Source organism: Rosa rugosa, chromosome 5 (assembly GCF_958449725.1).
Source record: "Rosa rugosa chromosome 5, drRosRugo1.1, whole genome shotgun sequence".
In the NCBI taxonomy this organism is placed as follows: domain Eukaryota; kingdom Viridiplantae; phylum Streptophyta; class Magnoliopsida; order Rosales; family Rosaceae; genus Rosa; species Rosa rugosa.
In genome coordinates, this window is record NC_084824.1 from 21,384,298 (window position 1) to 21,403,695 (window position 19,398).

The window sequence follows — 19,398 nt, forward strand, 5'->3', positions numbered from 1 at the left end:
GGAAGGCCTTCAAACAATCAGCCCAATTTTCTACAGAAGCAAAACTGGAAAACTGGACCTGTAAGAGGTCCAGCAGCATTTTCGGCCCAACCACATGGAATAAAAATCTGAAAATTTTTCAGGATGATCTACACTCATAGTGGAACATTTCATATGAAGAAGTCGAAGGCATATAATGAAGTCTTGTTGGAGAAATAATTGAAGGAATAAAGGGGCAGAAACTGACCTAAAACCAGCTCAATATTCACATGTTCATGTTTCCTACCCACATGAAGAAAGCTAGATGCTTTTCTCTTTTTCCTTGGATATATTTTTCTTCTACAATCTTTTTAATAGATCATCACCACTTCCATGTTGCTGCACCTTCATGCTTTGCTTTCATTTCATCTTTTCTCTATCTTTTCCATATTTTACAAGTGAACTTAGATCTACTTTCATTATTTTTCTTCCACTCATCATTTCACTCTTCTTTTTCTTCCCTATATAAACACCTTCTCCTCTCATTCACAACACATTCACATTCACATACAACAACAACATCTCTAAGATGATCTAAGTTCTCTCTAGAGCAAACCTCTCTAAGAGCAACTCCTCTCCCTCTCTTTCTCTTTCTCTTACCGGTGATCACACTACTAGTCCTAGTCTTCTCATAAGCCGACTTTCAGTGCCACCAAACCCTCTGTCAACGTGCTTCGGTCCTAGTCTCCTCGGGAGCCGACGGTAGTGTCGCGACCACAACGGTTACAGAACCAGCCAAGCAAGGGTAACGCCCTAGCAACCCAGCCAAGCTAAAGTCACGCTTTAGCAAGATCTCAACATTTTCTGGTGATGTCGCTCTGCTCGATCTACAATATTGAGTATCGATTGTGTTAACAAGAAGAAACTTCAGCAAAGTCCTCACCACGAGGCAGAAAGAATCCCCATGACGAGGTTGGTGCTCTCCTCGTCTACAATCGCTTGATAGAAGTCAGGTCAAGGGACACCCCCGACGACCGCACCCGAACGGTGCTGGCACGCCCGCGCAAGAAAAGAGACTGTTGACCAGCTGCAGCAAAATTGGAGCCAAACATTTTGGCACGCCCGGTGGGATGACATCAGAAGCTTTTCTCTTGAAGCACATTCAACCACCGGGCTTCAAAACATAGCCAAACATTTTGGCACGCCCAGTGGGACAAGGTTAGAATTTTTTTTTTCTTGAAGACATTCAACCACCGGGCTTCAAAACAAACATTTTGGCACGCCTAGTGGGACTACACCAGAGTCTTTTTATGTTCACCATCATTGGGATGCCAGAGGAAATTCTTTACCAAAAGAAATTCCTGAAGTCATGGCGACGATAGAAGGCTATGTGCCCATTCCCATTCCAGAGAATGCGAGCATAGAAGAGCGGCTTGATATCCTTCAAAAGAATTCTACCGCATACCATGAGAATCTGAGTAAAGCCCTCGCGGAGGACCGTCGACGGCTTGATGAGTTCACGATTCCAGAACCTGCTCGCGAAGAGGTCATTTCTGAGACTAACTTGCCTATAGGTGGCAATCAACCTAAGGGTCTCACTGGTGAGTCACAGCCTTACACAGAGGCTGTGCATGGAGAAGGTCATCAACAAGATTGTTCTTCGGACAAGAAAGTTGTCTCTGAACAAATATCTGATTTCTCCACTGATCAAGCGAAATACGTGGCCACTGATCAGATGCATGGGGGGCAAGATGTGGCCCATGATCATCCCTTTGATCAAAAGAAGCAAGTTCATGATCATTTTAATTGTGACTCTGCTACTGGACGTCTTGGTGAAGGTGATCAAAATCAGAGCCAACTTAATTATCAATTAAGTTGTGGTCTACAGAAGCCAATTTGTGGCTTTATTAATCAATTCAACTTGAAGTTCTTCATATATTCTTCAAGGCCAAGCGGTGGCTTTGATATACATGGAGGATACATTTGCAACCCACCTTGCAAGAATGGCCAGAAAAATTATTTTAGTGGCCAATTTATCCTTCGTGACTGTAAATTTGAGTATCATCAATACAAGTTAACTCTTGTTTACAATTATCCAGCAAGTGAAGCTCTTGATGTGGAAAATTTAGACCAGCAAGTGGTCAAATGCAAAAGCCAATTCGTGGCTTATTCGAAAGACACCATGTTCTATGACATGGTAGTTGGCGACAAAGCCGATCTTGAAACATCTTCATCTCCAAAAGTGCAATTGAAGATCATGCTTCGTCAACCAACAAAGATACTTGGGGGGCAAGATTACCCCTCTCACGAGCCAAATTCCTCCAAATTCTTCAACGAGAAGTGTCTTTGTTCTTTTCCTATGAGCTCTCACAGGAGGGATTTTTACCCTACAAATTTTGATACATCGGAGCTTGGAATGAAGCATAGATGGCCTCCCCCGTGGTCTTCTAGAGGTTAGCCAAACAGGGTGTTGCTAGTTTTTTTTCTTTCTTTGCTTTTATTTTTCTGTTACTTTTTCGTTTTCTTTTCATTAAAAAAAAAAAAAAAAGTTGAATTTGGTAAAGGGGTTGTGAATCATAACGGAATAGGTGAAGTCTCTTTTGTTAATATTGGCCTAAACTCCTTATTGGTGCCTAGTTCATGTCCCTTAAGGTTAAGGGCGGCTTTTATTAACACTTGTTGAACTGTCTTCACACTTATGACTTTTCTCATCTTAGTAAGTATAGCCTATGTGAAATTGTGTCTAGAAAGGGGACAACGTTCATGACAGGTTCTTGAATCCAGAAGTGCGTGCAAATGGGCCTAAACCACTATGTGGGAGTAGCTCATGCCAAAATGGATTCTGCCTCTCTTGTTCGCCCTCCCCCATCTGGCCATTTCAGTAAGGTTGCCCAAAGGATTTGAAAGAAAATTTGTGTCTAGGCGACTATACTTGGGCCGCATGTCTAAACCTTGATTCACATTGTCTTATTGAATTCAACTACTTATAACCAAAAAAAAAAAAAAAATCATTAATACAACTCTTAAGGGGCAATTCTAAGTGTTCCTACACTCGCAAAGCTACTAAGCCGAGTCAGCGGCTCCAGAAACTTTTTCCAGCTTTGCCCTCGCAGGAAAGGCTGAGCTCAAGCGAAATGTGAGAGCCACCACCGTGACCGCCACCTCCATCGGAAGTAGTCTTCATGTTACCAAAGATGTCCTCACCATGCATGGGGAACAGAGGAAGGGTTTCAATCTCCATGTTCATAGATCCATAACCACCATAGTTCCCCATCTGCCAATTAAAAGCAATCACACCAGCTGAAGAAGCAGAAGCAGATGCAGAAGATTCTAAGTTAATATACTGATCCTCAGGTTTGCAATTGGTACCATTGTCATCACCAACAAGCCCTGATCTTTGCATGGGCACATGAACATCCGAAGTGGACCTATTCTTCCGCTTCTCCCGAGCCCTTTGGTTCACGAACCAAAAATAGACGTTCTTGAACTCGATCTTGCCGTACCATTTCAGCTGGAGACAGATCCTCTGAATCTGCTCTATAGTTGGGGACCTAACTCCCTTATTGTAGAAAAGCTCCTTGAGGATTCTTATCTGATCTGTAGTGGGATTCCACCTGTTCCGCCTACAAAGCATGTTAGCACTACTCCCGGCTGCTTTGTTACTTCCTCCATCCTCGGTTGGTTGCTGGGTTTTTGGTTCCATTGGTGAAGGATTGAGAGAATGCGAGAATTGAAGAATGGTGGTGACAAGTAATTAAGAAAGATTGCTGTTAGAAATATTGGAGTTGATGAAATGGTTTTGGGATTGGAGATTGTGGAGGAAGATATAGGAACAGGGCATGCAAATCTCCACCCTTGGACGGACAGTCTCGGAAAAGCATTTCCACCTGCTGGATGGTTAAAGAGTCAAACCGATGTCAGTAAAGCGTGATTAAAGTTGCCCTAAATCTCAGGAAAAAAGGGACTAGCAGCATGTGAGGAGCGGTTTTTGAGGAATTAGTTATTATTAGAGGATTAATAGCATGTGGAGAAACCGAACGGTTTTCGAGGAGGTAACTGTTCTTTTCACGAGATTATTTTTCACGACTGTTGTTTTTCAACGAGTGATTAGTGCCTTAAATCTCAGAAAAGAAGGAGTTATTGGCGCTAAGAGTTTTGAGTTGGGAGCCAGCAAGTGGATCCAAAATATACATATTTTCTCAAAACCCTCGCCGCGAGGCTCTTTTTGACGCTGAGCATATTTTAAAAGATCATATTATTTTCAATATACAACTATGGGGGCCTATATTTGGGGCTTTGCGAGACACACGTTGACTCAGCTTCTCACGGATATTTGAATATCAGGATAAGATAATATTATTGTATTCATAAAGTGGCTTTGCGGCCAAAAGCAGTACATTCATTACAAAGCCAAAAGTGGCTAGAATACAAAACAGAAATCTTCCGATATCTTCTGAATCTTTTCTCAAGTGGAAGCAGCTATGGAATCCAACGTCGGGTTGAGCCGCGCCATTATCCCAAGGAGGGGCAGACTTCAGGGAAGGAAAAAGAGGAGTAACAGAGCCCCCGCACCCCTTTACATGGAAGCGGCAGAGGAATACAACATAGGCTTGGCCAAAGCCATTATCCATGAGAAAGGCAGACTTCAGTGAAAGAAAATGGAGCCTCCAAGCCCCCTCAATTGGAAGCAGCTATGGAATCCAACGTCGGGTTGAGCCGCGCCATTATCTCCTGGAGGGGCAGAGAGTGAAGGAACCGAATATCAGCTTGAGTCTCTGCACCCCCTCTAGCCTTGGTAACCACCATTAGCTGGACGTGAAGTACAGGAACAGCCATTATGTAGCTTGAACCCATTCCTTCAAAGAGTCCATCCCTTCTCATCCCTCCAAGATTCTATCAAGAAGAGAAAGGGGGAGAAGGAGGTGAGAACCAAAGCCCCTTCCATCTGGAGGGCACAACACGGCCGGGTCCAGAAGGAAGAAAACAGAGGAGGAAAGACGAACCTCAGAGTGGCCGTCCTCCCTTTCTCCGTTTCGCTCCGCGTATGGGATTTTCCCAAAAAATGATCTTACATGACCGGAGATCCCACACTCGGAGCCCCCTCGCGTTTCTAAACCAATCTGAAGCCTGGCATTGTTGTTACAGACTCCTAGAAGGACGAAACAAGGGTTTGCCTAAGATTACGCCATGAGGCCTAACCCAGGCTTAAGATTACGCCATAAAGCCTAAAATTTAGAGGCTAAAGGTCATTTTATGAGGGGAAGATTTGTGAAGAAGGAGAAAAAGAAGCAAGGACTGAAAGGCCATTTCTTGAATATTTCAGAAAAATTATTGTGAGTATTCCCTTCCCGAAATACAACTATTTATAGGGAATTCAGGCAAATCCCCACCCTTGAATGAAGCTCTATTTCAAAACCGATGTCAATAAATCGAGATTAGTGATTCCAAATCTCAAGAAAAAAAGGGATTAGCAGCATGTGAGGAGCGGTTTTTGAGGAATTAGCTATTATTAGAGGATTAATAGCATGTGGGGAAACCGAACGGTTTTCGAGGAGGTAACTGTTCTTTTCACAAGATTATTTTTTCACGACTGTTGTTTTTCAACGAGTGATTAATGCCTTAAATCTCGGAAAAGAAGGGATTAACAGTATGTGAGGAGACCGAACGGTTTTCGAGGGGGCCTACAGAGATTGGCCCGCAAAGCTCAATTTCAAGCAAAGTTCCTCCACGCGAAGGTTCGCCGCAATAGCACTTGCTTCGGCCTGAGTGGCCCGTTCTCTGAGATGGGCCAGGTTGCGGCCCATTTCTTCAGAAGCAGCCAAAGGTTCATCGAGTTGGGCTTCTTTTGCAGCAGTTGCATTCTCAACAGAGAGCCCGCGAACAAGGCAGATACATGTTGCTATACACAAGGCGAAGCTACCACCAAGGAAGAGAAGGATCCTCATTCGCGATCAAAAGTAGTCTCCTTCGCATGGGGGGCACGCTAAAGTTCTGATCTCCTACAACCTGCCCAAGTTTCGCCAGATCCATGGGGGGCAATAAAGTTGGCAAAGGAAGCGTCAGTTCATGCCAAAGGCAATTCAGTAGTGGCATTCAAGCTTTATGGCCTATTTAGAGGCCTATATGGAAACAGTCAAGCCAATACAAGTGGCTTTGGAACAACGACTTTGAAGCAACGACATTATAAGAGTAGTGTTGATTCAAGACCTCTTCAGTCAAGACGAGGACTTTTGACTTCGAGGTCTGGGGGGCAATGTTTGGACCCAAAATGAACATTTTGGCCTGACAAGGCATGTGTTGGGGAAATTGAGCCAATGTCAGTGGCTCAAGCTATATATTGTCGACAAGCTCGAAATATATATTTAGAGGCTAAATAAAGCCTACTATGAAAGCATGGAAGCATGGAAACATGAAAAGTCAACTTTAGCACATTTTCCTACTTCGGCTAGGAGAAACCGAGCTAAACAAGGAAGGAGGGGCGGCAGACTGACCAAATGAACTTGAAATGAGCTGAAACTCTGCAGATCCATTCTAGACACCCCAAGGATCATTTCTTATGAAGAGTGGCAGAGCTTTTTTTGAGTGGAAGGCCTTCAAACAATCAGCCCAATTTTCTACAGAAGCAAAACTGGAAAACTGGACCTGTAAGAGGTCCAGCAGCATTTTCGGCCCAACCACATGGAATAAAAATCTAAAAAATTTTCAGGATGATCTACACTCATAGTGGAACATTTCATATGAAGAAGTCGAAGGCATATAATGAAGTCTTGTTGGAGAAATAATTGAAGGAATAAAGGGGCAGAAACTGACCTATAACCAGCTCAATATTCACATGTTCATGTTTCCTACCCACATGAAGAAAGCTAGATGCTTTTCTCTTTTTCCTTGGATATATTTTTCTTCTACAATCTTTTTAATAGATCATCACCACTTCTATGTTGCTGCACCTTCATGCTTTGCTTTCATTTCATCTTTTCTCTATCTTTTCCATATTTTACAAGTGAACTTAGATCTACTTTCATTATTTTTCTTCCACTCATCATTTCACTCTTCTTTTTCTTCCCTATATAAACACCTTCTCCTCTCATTCTAACACACCCATTCACATTCAACAACAACATCTCTAAGATGATCTAAGTTCTCTCTAGAGCAAACCTCTCTAAGAGCAACTCCTCTCCCTCTCTTTCTCTTTCTCTTACCGGTGATCACACTCCTAGTCCTAGTCTTCTCAGAAGCCGACTTTCAGTGCCACCAAACCCTCTGTCAACGTGCTTCGGTCCTAGTCTCCTCGGGAGCCGACGGTAGTGCCGCGACCACAACGGTTACAGAACCAGCCAAGCAAGGGTAACACCCTAGCAACCTAGCCAAGCTAAAGTCACGCTTTAGCAAGATCTCAACATTTCCCGGTGATGTCGCTCTGCTCAATCTGCAATATTGAGTATCGAGTGTGTGAACAAGAAGAAACTACAGCAAAGTCCTTACCACAAGGCACAAAGAATCCCGCGACGAGGTTGGTGCTCTCCTCGTCTACAATCGCTTGATAGAAGTCAGGTCAAGGGACACCCCCGACGACCGCACCCGAACGGTGCTGGCACGTCCGCGCAAGAAAAGAGACTGTTGACCAGCTGCAGCAAAATTGGAGCCAAACAAGAATGACTATGGTGTTATCATCACCCAATGCAAGATGTATGATCTTGTGCATGATCTTGCAAACGAAGTATCCAAGTGTGAGAGCTGGACATCAGACTTCAATCATGAGATGGATGATCATGAGATTCGACATGTTGCACGGATTCCTACTGCAATACTAGAAAAGATGCCAAAATCAAGTATATCAAGACTGCGCTCATTCTTTTCAAATATCGGGGAGGTCTCTAATACCATTTTTCCAAAATTTAGAGCTTTATGTGTCTTAAGTTTTTGTGAGACTGAGAATCAGGAGTTGCCATATTCACTTAGCAGGCTGAAGCACTTGAGAAATCTAGATCTTTCTGATACAAAAATCAAAGCACTCCCAGAGTCTATTGGCAAGCTCTATAACCTCCAAACATTGAGATTACCTTGGAATCTTAAAAAGTGTCCAAAGGTGATTCAAAATTTGATCAACTTGAGGCATTTTTACTTTGGTGAGGAAATGAAATTTGAGGCTGGGATTTTGGGGCGATTAACTAATCTCCGAAGATTGCCTTTCTTTAATGTGGGTGAGGAGAGAGGTCCTGCAATTAAGGAGTTAGGTGGGTTGAACCAATTGAGAGGCCACTTAATTATTATTGGGCTAGAACATGTAAGGGATGGAGAAGAAGCAAAGAAGGCTCGCTTGGTGCAGAAGAGTCACTTAAGTCGGTTAACATTTGTATGGACAGACAATGAGGTACCTAATAATGAAAACCAGACGGATGTACTAGATGGCTTGGAACCTCATGCTAACTTGCTAAGCTTGACTATTGGAAATTTCATGGGTGCTAGATTTCCTCCATGGATATCAGCTGAAGGAGAGGTCGTGGTATTTCCTTGCCTCGAACAGTTGAGGATAGATGGTTGTCCCAGCCTAGAGTCGATTCGGATCACACAGGGCATCGCATCTCTCCGTCAATTGAAGATCAGCTATTGTGAGGCATTATCAAGCCTAGAGGTTGGGCTCGATTACTGCACCTCTCTTCAGGAGTTGAGTATAGCGGGTTGCCCTAATCTGGTTTCAATTCCAACCGCACGGGGCATGCCGTTTCTCCGGAAATTGAATCTCGTAGAGTGTAAAGGATTGTCAAGCCTGGGAAGTGGGCTCAACTACTGCACCTCTCTTCAGGAATTGGAGATTAAGATTTGTGATAATCTAACATCAATTCCAATCACACAGGGCATCACATCTCTCCGAAGGTTGACGATTCTTTGTTGTGAGAGATTATTAAGCCTACCGAGTGGGCTCCAATTCTGCACCTCTCTTGAGTATCTCTATATAAAGGATTGCTCTAGTCTAGTATCGATTTCAGTATCACATGTGAAGTGCGACCACCCGGACTCAACTAATCAACCAGAGGAAATTTCTCAAGGTGTTGATGCGTGTTTGTCTTTACAGGAGGAGGATTGCCATACTGTAAAATCTATTCCACCTAATCTTCGTCAGTTGTTGATATGTCATTGTGGCAAATTAAAATATGTACCCACAGGAGGATTTCACCGCCTCATTCGTTTGAAGGAGCTGACAATTGGTCCGTTCTGGCATAAGCTGGAAGCCTTCCCTGATTTTCAGCTTCCACCTAATTCACAACTTGAAGAGTTATGGTTGTTTGGGTGGCCTAAGCTCAAGTCTCTGCCCCAACAAATTCAACACTTTACTTGTTTAAAAGAACTCCACATATCATTTTTTAAGGGACTAGAGGCTCTTCCTGAGTGGTTGGGAACTCTTACATCTCTTGAGGCTCTGAGGATCTGGCATTGTGAGAATCTCAAGTATCTACCTACACAAAATGCTATGAAAAACCTCACCAAATTGGAGCACCTCGTTGCTGTAGGATGTCCCCTGCTCAAAGAAAGATGCAACAAGGAGACTGGCCCAGAATGGCCCAAGATTTCTTACATTCCAAAAGTTTACAGTAATTTTTTTACCAAATCAATCTGTTTTCATTTTATTTTCTTTTTATCAACAAATTTATTTCTTATTATGTCTCATTTTTCATCTTTCTTAACTCAGTGGGATGAAGCTGAAGTGCTGAACTAGAATGTCTGTTTGCGTTACAAGGTTAATCAATTCCCAATTGCCAGAAATTTATCCATAAAGCAGGGTAAGCTTTTCAAAGCTCTTTTCTTCTCTTCTCACATTTCTTTTTTCACTTTAACCAATCATACTTTTTCCTTTTGGCATAAATTATATCATAGCAGGCTCTATCATACTTGACGGGAAGATCAAATGATGCTGAATAGGTGATGATCGAGTCCCAGTAGTTCAATCACCTTAACCATGTACGGCTTCTCTACTGTGTTACATTGAAGATAAGGTGACCATGATACTGGAAAAATATACTTTAATCATTTCAATCGAGTTATATCATATTTGCTCTCTCATGGAGTATAGACATACTATTAGAAATCATTTTAGTCTGTTATAAACTTAGAATTTCACATCTTTTCCATGAAATGCTGTGTTGGTTTGGATGCCATGTTCCATTCTTTAAGGAAGCTACTTTCATTAAAATAAAAATATATCTATACTCTGTTTAATAAATATTCAATTCCTCAATTGCCATTTGCTTTTTCATTCCCTGCTGATTTAATATTAAGTAACCTTCCTTTACAAATTTATAAGGATTGGATTTCTTTTAGCTGCATACAGAGTTATCTGAAACCAGTGGTGCAGTGACTTGATAAAGAAGTTTCCACAACATCGTTTTCTTCAGATGTTTATGACACATAATGAACTTGGAATTTCTTGGTGCAACCCTACTAGGATGATTGCTTAATTACTTTGCTTCAGTTTATTCATAAGTTGTATAGTCATTGTAACCTGTTATACTTTCTGTCTCAGGTGTTAATCAGCATCAGCTATGAGAATGAGAAATTGAGAAGTATCCACCCAAAGTGGAAGCTATTTAAACAAAAGATGAGGACAGCTGACATGAGTGGCTGACTTCTAATGTTCCAAAGGTAGATTATAAGTATCTTTCTCAAATGAGTAATTTGTGCATGTTCGTGTTCCCTGTATCACCTTCATCTAGTTATTTGTCAGTTTTTGTCATTTCTAGTGTCCCTTTATTTCTTTTCCTTTGTAAGTACTAGTTTTTGTGATGGGGAAGTTCATCCTCTAGTATAACCAAAAAGACATTGATAAGGATGTAACATTATTGTTCTTATTTTGGGTTGAGGGAGAGATGTTCAATGGCAATTCTTGTTAGTAAAGTACCTGCAGACAACTTCAAACCCTCATTCATTTGTGGTTGTCAGACAATTGTGATCCCTCCAACAATGATGTGAAGAATTACTTACCACTGAATCTAGCAGGAACCTCACCATATTACTGCATCTGGAAATTATTGGTTTTCACCATCTAAGTGAAGTTATGCTGATGGGTCCCAATTGTGAGATTACTTGTATTCCAATAGTCTGGATGGATGCCAAAGTTAACGTTGATATCCTAGATGCTCAGATCTTTGTTTAAAATCAACTGTAAACTTTCGAAATGCCTTTCACCTCCACAACTATAAACGATCCACAAATTCTTTCCTTCACAACTATTCAGTGTAGCAAGTGTGTAATTACTCTTTTGTGGAAAAGCTGTTTGAAGCATTTAATAAAAGAAGTAAACTTGTTATCCTTCTCTCTTTCTTTTCCTCAGCACTGACAAATCATCTTTTTGAAATCAGGTCTGCATTGAAGCTATGAGAGACCTCTTTAAACGAGCACGGTGGGATATTCATGGGGTTCAAGTTCCAGGGGAAACGTGTGCCTTGAGTGTTTGAAATTTCAGTTGTGCATGATTACTTCCATTGATGTTCTAAGTTAAACCAGTTCCTAAAATCATTGTAAGCTTTTCAAACCCCTACCTCTTCTTCCCTCCTGGTGTTCCTCTTTAATTTGATTCACCAGTGTTCAAATGCATTGTACTCAGCGCTATAGGTTTACTTACTACAGTGCTGGCGTTTTAATTGTTTTGGCATCATTTGTAATTTCTCACCAGGCCTCTCTATCCTGCTCAAATGGAAGAACAGCTTAACTTGACATGGTGCAAACTAAGTTCAGGTACCCAGCTCTCCATCTTATGTATGAATTCGTTTCATTGGATATAATATTGTCTCATGTTCTATTATATTCCTTTTCTTTTCCCTTTTTGATGGGTTTTTCTTTTTCTTCTCTTTCTTAGTAGTCAAGTGTTTCATAAACTTTCAAGTATCAAGCATCTTGTATACTAAACTCAGCAAAATAGAAGGTAACATCGGTTACCTTTTATTAGTTTCAACTATTCTCTGTATTTTCAATTTCTGCAATCATCTGCTTCCAAGTAGCACTTTGTGGTACAATAATGATTCACCTTTACATAATGATACCATTCATTTATCTATTGTATGGATAAATTTAAGGGCCGTGACCACTTAGCCAATTTCAACATCAAAATTGCCCACTTACTCCAGCAAGAGATTATTGTGCCCACTTACCCATTTAAAAAAAAAAAAACTATTTTAGATAAATTTTCATTATAAAATTAAAAGCATGCCTCTCTCTCTCTCTCTCTCTCTCTCCTCTTTCAATTTCAAGTCTCCCAGCCATTCTCGCCGTTCTCGTCCTCCTTTCACCGTTCTCCTTCGCGGTCGCCGATGACGATAGCCGGTCGGCCTATGACGTCATCCAAAACTTCAACTTCCCGATGGGGATTCTCCCCAAGGGCATCACCGGCTACGACCTTGACCTGAGCACCGGCAAGTGGGCCGCCTATTTCGACGGCGCATGTAGCTTCGCGGTCGAAGGCTCGTACCAGCTCAAGTACAAGTCCACCATCACCGGCACTATCTCTGAGAACAGGCTCAAGGACCTGACCGGAGTCAGCGTCAAGGTCTTGTTCCTGTGGCTCAATATCGTTGAGGTGTCTCGGAGCGGCGACGACCTGGATTTCTCGGTGGGGATCGCTTCGGCGTCGTTTCCAATTGACAATTTCTACGAGTGTCCGCAATGCGGGTTTGGATTGAATTGCAACCCTGTGCCGCCTCAAGTAAGGAAGATTAAGATGAAAAAATCTCTGGTTTCTTCTATTTGAATGAGAAACTGGATTTGTAGGGAGATGTTGTTATACAATTCGAATGGTGTTTGATTATGGTTTAAAGATTTTGAAAGCGTTTAGTTCTTATGCTTTGCAATAATTCTGTTTGTTTGCATTTATGGTTGTTGCAGAATTTTTTTTTTTTTTTGGGTTGTGAATAGCTACAGATATTTCACTTCTTCATCATGTATATAGTTCCTATAATCTACAGATATTTTTTTTTCTGTTCTTTTCTTAAAACAAGTAACTTGATCATGCACTTATAACATTTTTAATCTAAAAGTGAGAGAGCCAGAGAATAAGACTTGTCACACACTGAGAAAAAAGACATTTTCCTTTTTTTATTTATTATAATTTGGTTGGCAATAATAAGATTATTGGGAGGCAATAATAATATTACTGGGGGGCAATAAAATGTTTATTAGGGTAATAATAAGATTATTGAGGGGAATAATAAGATTATTTATTTGGATAAACCTACTAAAACATTCAAAATTAAAAACATCTTCATTTTTCACTAATTATTGATCCCCAATGAACTTGTTACTGGAGGGCAATAATATGATTATTGGGGGGTAATAAAATCAGACGCCAGAATCCGGTCACCAGTCCGGCAGTTGGATTCGGGATTCCGGTGACTGGTTGTCGGATTCCGGTCACCTGTCACCGGAGACCGCGGCCGGCCACCAGAGTCAAGCAAGGTGGAGGATGACTTCTCTCTCTAAGTGAGAAAGAAGGGGAGGGCAAAAAAGTCCCAAAAATAAATAAAAAGAATAAAAAAAGAATTAATTCGGTAAAGGGGAAATAATCCCTTAGAGTGTTTTGGGTAAATGGGGTTAAAAAACTGTTAGTGGAGCAAGTGGGCAAATTTTAAGCTAAAATTGGGTAAATGAGCATTTAAATTTAATGCTTAGTTTTTCCTGCATAAGTTTTTCCTTTGCAAACCATGTCTTTGATGTTGATTTAATGATTTCTTCTATTTGGGTATGGATAAATTTTTTGATCAATTTGTTCTAGTCGGTTTGGAGTATTACATGTTTTTTTTTTTTTTCTCCTAATGTCCACTCTGACTCCTCTCTTACTCAGATTGTCCCAAGGATTAAGGAATTGGAGCACCAAATTCCTGATCTGAGGTGGCTGCTGTTTGTTTGCCTCTCGCAGAGGCTGGTAACTTTGCCCTATATTGAGAACAAACTACATCTTGGATAAGCCATTTAGTCAAGCATGCATGGTTTCTAGGAAACAAGCCTTCTATTATCTGCTAGCTATATGAAGAACCTCCTGTCAGATTTCGCATTTTTGTGCTCTCTTGGTGTTTCCATGAAAGCTTAAAGAATGGAGCAACAAACACCTTGCTAGTGTTTCTGGCTCGCATTTTTCGTGAAGCAAATGGTGTTGCACATAGGCTTGCACACCTTGCTAGTGTTTCTGGCTCGCATTTTTCGTGAAGCAAATGGTGTTGCACATAGGCTTGCACACCTTACGAGGATTATTGTAATTGTTTCTCTGTAGCACGGGGTTCAGGTTTTATGTCCCCCCCGTTGCAAAATTCTACTATTAATATAATAAATGGAACCGGGCGTGGGGTTGAGCCTCCCAGCTAGGCTGGGTTCCAAAAAAAAGAAAAAAGAATGGAGCAACAAACAAGTCCTGGAGGACCTGGACAATTTGGTATCGTGGGCTTGTGTATGAGTTACTCATATATGGTTGTGGAACTTATTTGTGAGCATCTCGGCACTTGTTATACTTTCAAGTATCAAGCCATATTTATGAGATTTGAGCAATTATCGAGGTAAAAATGGCATTAGCTGTGGTAGCTACCATATGTGTACAAAGAATATTCTTTGTACACATATGGTAACAATTTATTTATTTTTACACCTTTGAATCGAATTTAAATCATTTATTAATAAATTATTTATAAATGCAAATGTAATATGTTTATATAGCCCACACACATATGGTAACAATTTATTTATTTTTTGGCTACCAAGAATCAAAGTATGTTTGATCAACCTACATATATCTACACACACGACAGAAGTAACAAGAACACCATATGTGGTAGCCTTTAAATAAATGATTTAAAGGCTATTAGACTATAGTCTAAAATATTCTTATTTTCTTTGACCATTTTGCTGCAGCCCTCTATAGAGATTAACTGCTCTCTTTCATTCCCATTCTTTTCCAATAGGTGGTCACCCTTCATTGCAATCCAATCTCAACTACTTATCTTCTTTAGTTCTCTTATCTTTCATTAACCAGTTAAGAGAAAGGGGATTTGAATTTGGATCCCATCCCATATTGTGGATGACAAATACCTGTACTCCTCTCTGGAAGAATTTATTTAAGGGAGCTAGAGTTAATGGGAAAGGGAAGAAAGCCAAGGTTTTCTGGGGATGTAGTGAAAAGCTTTTGTAGAGGGGTGGGGTGTTGTCCCACAATCGTTATTCTGCTTTTTTTTTTTTGTTTTGAGTAACGCTTAGCTTAGAGCAAAGTTTTATCTCTTCGTTATCTACTTTGTGGACTTCTGGTCCACCTTCCCTTTGACCCTTTGCTGTACTTATTATTACTTTTCCAATAAAATTTGTTCAAATTTTCTCTAATCCAATAGCTAGCTAGTTCTTCATCCCGGTTAAGTTGAGTTCCAAAAATGGTACAGTGACTCTTTTAGGATATATATCATTTAAGTGGCCCCCCACCCCCTTGCTAGGAAACAGAATATAATTAATAATTGAAAGAACGTCAAGAGTAGTGGATAGAGAGCCAGCCCAACAAAATTAGCTACCCAAAACTAAGACGACGGACACAGGAAATAAACCATATAATTTGAAACCGAAGACCAGTTGCATTCGAATTGGAAAAAATAGCAAAGAATGAATAACTTATGAACTCTGAGGAAAGTCAAGAAACTTAAGCCCGCAAAGGAGCCGGGAATCGTACCCTATCCTGCAACTTATCCAGCTCCTCCTCCCTCTCATCTTTAAAATATCTTATGTTTCTTTCTGTCCAATTAACTTAAATGATAGCCATCGTAGCACATATTCCGGACACCAATCTCTTCTTTCTCTTGCCAAAAATTTGTACCTTTCTCTCAATGATGCCACACAGGTGAAAGGTGATAAATGTGTATGACCACTGTCGACAATTATTTATAAGGGAAAGGAAAATGTCAGTTTTGAAAAAAATTTGAAATCACCTTCTTCGAACAATGTTTTACATATTGCTATTCATAAAAGATTTTGAAATAAATAGCATGGCAGAAGGATTGTTTCACAAAAGTAATCAAAGTGATGGAAGATACAGGCAGTGGTTATTATGATAGTGTATTAAAAAACTCTTTTCATAGAGGTGTCTAAACGTGAGTTAATAACATTTAGAAAAAATTTCAAGAACAGTACATGAGATATGGGACACTCCGAAATTTGGTATATTAGGTTTTAATGAATTAAGATCGATACATAAAGTTACAATCCCGACACACTTTTAGTACATGACGTCAATAACACTGTTAAAGCTATGCAATTATTCTTTAAAAGTAATTTTGAGTTTTTCATCTCTCTCTCTCTCTAATTCAGACACCCAAATCTGGGTATCCCTTCTCCTTCTTCTTCTTCTTCCTTCTTCCTCCCCAATATCAAGGTGATTTGGACACCCAAATTTGATTTTCTCCTCCTTCTCCTCCTCCTCCTCCTTCTTCTTCTTCTTATTCCTTCTTCTTCTTTTGCAATTTGTTTTCTGTTTTTTTGTCAATCCTTGAAGAGACGGAGTTGCCCTTACAAATTTGACCAAAATCACACTAACTAACGGAGGATGTAACGGCATGTACCAATTTTGGTTTGGGTTGCAACTTCATGTACCGATCTTAATTCTTTGAAACCTGATGTACCGAACTTCGGAGTGACCGATATTTCATATATCATTCTTAAAATTTTTCCTAACATCTACATATCAACATCTATGACAACGATCAATCCAAAAAGAATGGAAAAAAAAAAAAACTACTTTGTTCTTCTTTTTTTTATCAAATCCCCAAGTGTAGCCTACTTGCATCTTTTCATATCAATTTTGAAATCATTAATTCATTATACATGGATCATTCATCAAAATAATGGAGGGTAAAAAAGAGGAGAGAGCAATAATACAACTAAAAAGAGGAGAGGGCAATAATTTGGCTCTCTGAGTGGTACTATTTGGATGAATAGAAAGCTCTACATATTTTAATTTCTAAATTCTAATGGTTGAGTCTCAAACTTCGTAGGCTTTGGTTTTTAAATAGACTTCAATTTTTTTCATTTTGTATTGTTTTTTTTTCTACCATACCGCTGTTTTAACCATGTCAATTTATTTTTGTGAGAAATTTATACCTGTGTGAGGCTCTGAGCTAATAAAAATATAACCCTATGGAGTTTTACATGATTTTAGATTTTGAGCAATCAGAGGGGGAAGAAAAATTTGGGAGAATTGAAGATGTGAAAAATTATGGAAGAGATGGAGCAAGAAAGAACTCATTCGGGTGGGTCTATGAAGCTACTGTTGCAAAAATGACTCAAGCGCGCAGTAGCATCATCAAATCAAGAACGATTTCAGACTACTACAAGACTACAAGTTGGTCAGTCGTCATCCACGTGATGCTGAGCGTTTGTTGTCCTTGATTCAATTATGGCTTGCTACCAATAATTTAGTGTTGGTAGAAGGTATAAATGTGTATGACCACTGTCGACAATTATTTACATTTGACTTTTTTTTTGAAACTATTATTTACATTTGATTTTCTTCAAATATTTTTTTTTAAAATTTATTTAATAAACCCAACCCCTTCCCACCCTTCAAACAGTTACTAAGAGCAAGTTCACCCTGTTTGGACCCAAAATGAACATTTTGGCCAGACAAGGCACGTCTTGGAGAAATTGAGCCAATGTCAGTGGCTCAAGCTATATATTGTCAACAAGTTCGAAATATATATTTAGAGGCTAAATAAAGCCTACTATGGAAGCATGGAAACATGGAAACATGAAAAGTCAACTTTAGCACATTTTCCTACTTCGGCTAGGAGAAACCGAGCTAAACAAGGAAAGAGGGGCGGCAGACTGACCAAATGAACTTGAAATGAGCTGAAACTCTGCATATCCATTCTAGACAGCCCAAGGATCATTTCTTATGAAGAGTGCCAGGGATTGTTTTGAGTGGAAGGCCTTCAAACAATCAGTCCAATTTTCTACAGAAGCAAAACTGGAAAACTGGACCTGTAAGAGGTCCAGCAGCATTTCCAGCCCAACCACATGGAATAAAGCTCTGAAAATTTGTCAGGATGATCTACACTCATAGTCGAACATTTTTTATGAAGAAGTCGAAGGCTCATTCTGAAGTCTTGTTGGAGAAATAATTGAAGGAATAAAGGGGCAGAAACTGACCTAAAACCAGCTCAATATTCACATGCTCATGTTTCCTACCCACATGAAGAAAGCTAGATGCTTTTCTTCTTTTCCTTGGATATATTTTTCAAGACAATCTCTTTAATAGATCATCATCACTTCCATGTTTCTACACCTTCATGCTTTGCTTTCATTTCAAGACAATCTCCTTAAAACCTTATTACCCGGCTTTTCCTTTATTCTTGTATTCTTGGAGCTTGAGTCAAACCTTGATTCACTTCTTTTGGATTTCCTATCCTTGAGAAATTTTCTGAATTTTCTTGTGACAAGATCAATTTCATCTTCATCAGCATCCTCTTCATCTGTTGACTCATCTTCAATGTCTTTCTTCACTTTAAGAGCTATGCTTTTGCTCTTCATTTCATCAGGGAGTTCCATCTCATATGTGGTTAAGTTTCCAATCAATTCTTGCAGATTATAGGTATTCAGGTCCTTCGACTCTTGAATGGCTATCTTCTTGGAATGATATTTCATAGGAAGAGACCTGAGTATTTTCTTGACTATTCTGTGCTGAGGTATGGGATCTCCTAAGTTGAAACAACCATTCACAACAACATTGAGCCTAGCATAGAAATCAGCAAACTTGTCATCATCACCCATCTTCATATTTTCAAATTGCTGGATAAGTTGCTGAAGCTTGGATTCTCGAACAGCTGTAGTGCCTTCATGAGTAACTTGAAGAATATCCCATGCTTGCTTTGCAGAGTAACAATGAGAAATAAGCTGAAATTTATCAAAGGATACCGCTGCGAAGATAGAGTTTAATGCTTTCTTATTATTTGTACTCTTGGTGTTCTCATCTATAGTCCATTCACTCATCGACTTCTTAACTTTGGCTTCAACAGTAGAACTGCCCTCTCCAATCTCTTTTGTGTCAACTTTTTCAGTCTTAGTTGGATACTCCCAACCACTTTCAATAACAGCCCATACAGCTACATCCTTTGCCCACAAAAAAGCTTTCATCTTAGCCTTCCATGCTGCATAGTTGGTTTTGTCATCAAGAAACGGAGGGTGACTTGTTGACCCAGCTGCACGATCACTTATACCTTCCATTCTGTTTCCTTTAAGGATCTCACTAAGTCCGTCTAGTGACCTGCTCTGGTACCAATTGTAATTACAGAATGGATATGTATTTCCCAACTAACGGAACTTATCAATATGTCAACTTAGGAATCAGTCTTAGGAGTGCAGGCCAGTTCGCATCTTAATACAGGATAGCAACACAACTTGAATCCTAAACGAAACTGCAGATCAATCTCAATA

At 40.0% G+C, this 19,398-nt stretch overlaps 3 protein-coding genes and 1 long non-coding RNA gene across 4 annotated transcripts; 3 read left to right on the top strand and 1 right to left on the bottom strand.

Moving 5' to 3' along the window:
• The first annotated feature begins 7,642 nt into the window (after window positions 1–7,642).
• LOC133711352 (disease resistance protein RGA2-like) lies at window positions 7,643–9,654 on the top strand. Its single transcript, XM_062137485.1, has 2 exons — window positions 7,643–9,548; window positions 9,647–9,654. The coding sequence occupies exons 1-2, from the start codon at window positions 7,643–7,645 to the stop codon at window positions 9,652–9,654; spliced, it is 1,914 nt and encodes a 637-aa protein (XP_061993469.1).
• Window positions 9,655–11,249: 1,595 nt separating this feature from the next.
• On the top strand, window positions 11,250–14,050 carry LOC133709834 (uncharacterized). Its single transcript, XR_009846389.1, has 3 exons — window positions 11,250–11,471; window positions 11,627–11,688; window positions 13,787–14,050. It is a non-coding gene; the product is annotated as an uncharacterized LOC133709834 (long non-coding RNA).
• Window positions 12,220–12,796, top strand: LOC133708367 (uncharacterized). Its single transcript, XM_062133823.1, has one exon. It carries the CDS (start codon window positions 12,311–12,313, stop codon window positions 12,695–12,697), a length of 387 nt encoding a protein of 128 aa, XP_061989807.1. The 5' UTR covers window positions 12,220–12,310; the 3' UTR covers window positions 12,698–12,796.
• An 875-nt stretch (window positions 14,051–14,925) lies between the features above and the next one.
• Window positions 14,926–19,188, bottom strand: LOC133711353 (uncharacterized). The gene is made up of 2 exons (XM_062137486.1): window positions 18,403–19,188; window positions 14,926–15,033 (listed from the first exon to the last, which is right to left on the bottom strand). The coding sequence occupies exons 1-2, from the start codon at window positions 19,186–19,188 to the stop codon at window positions 14,926–14,928; spliced, it is 894 nt and encodes a 297-aa protein (XP_061993470.1).
• Between the last annotated feature and the right edge of the window lie 210 nt (window positions 19,189–19,398).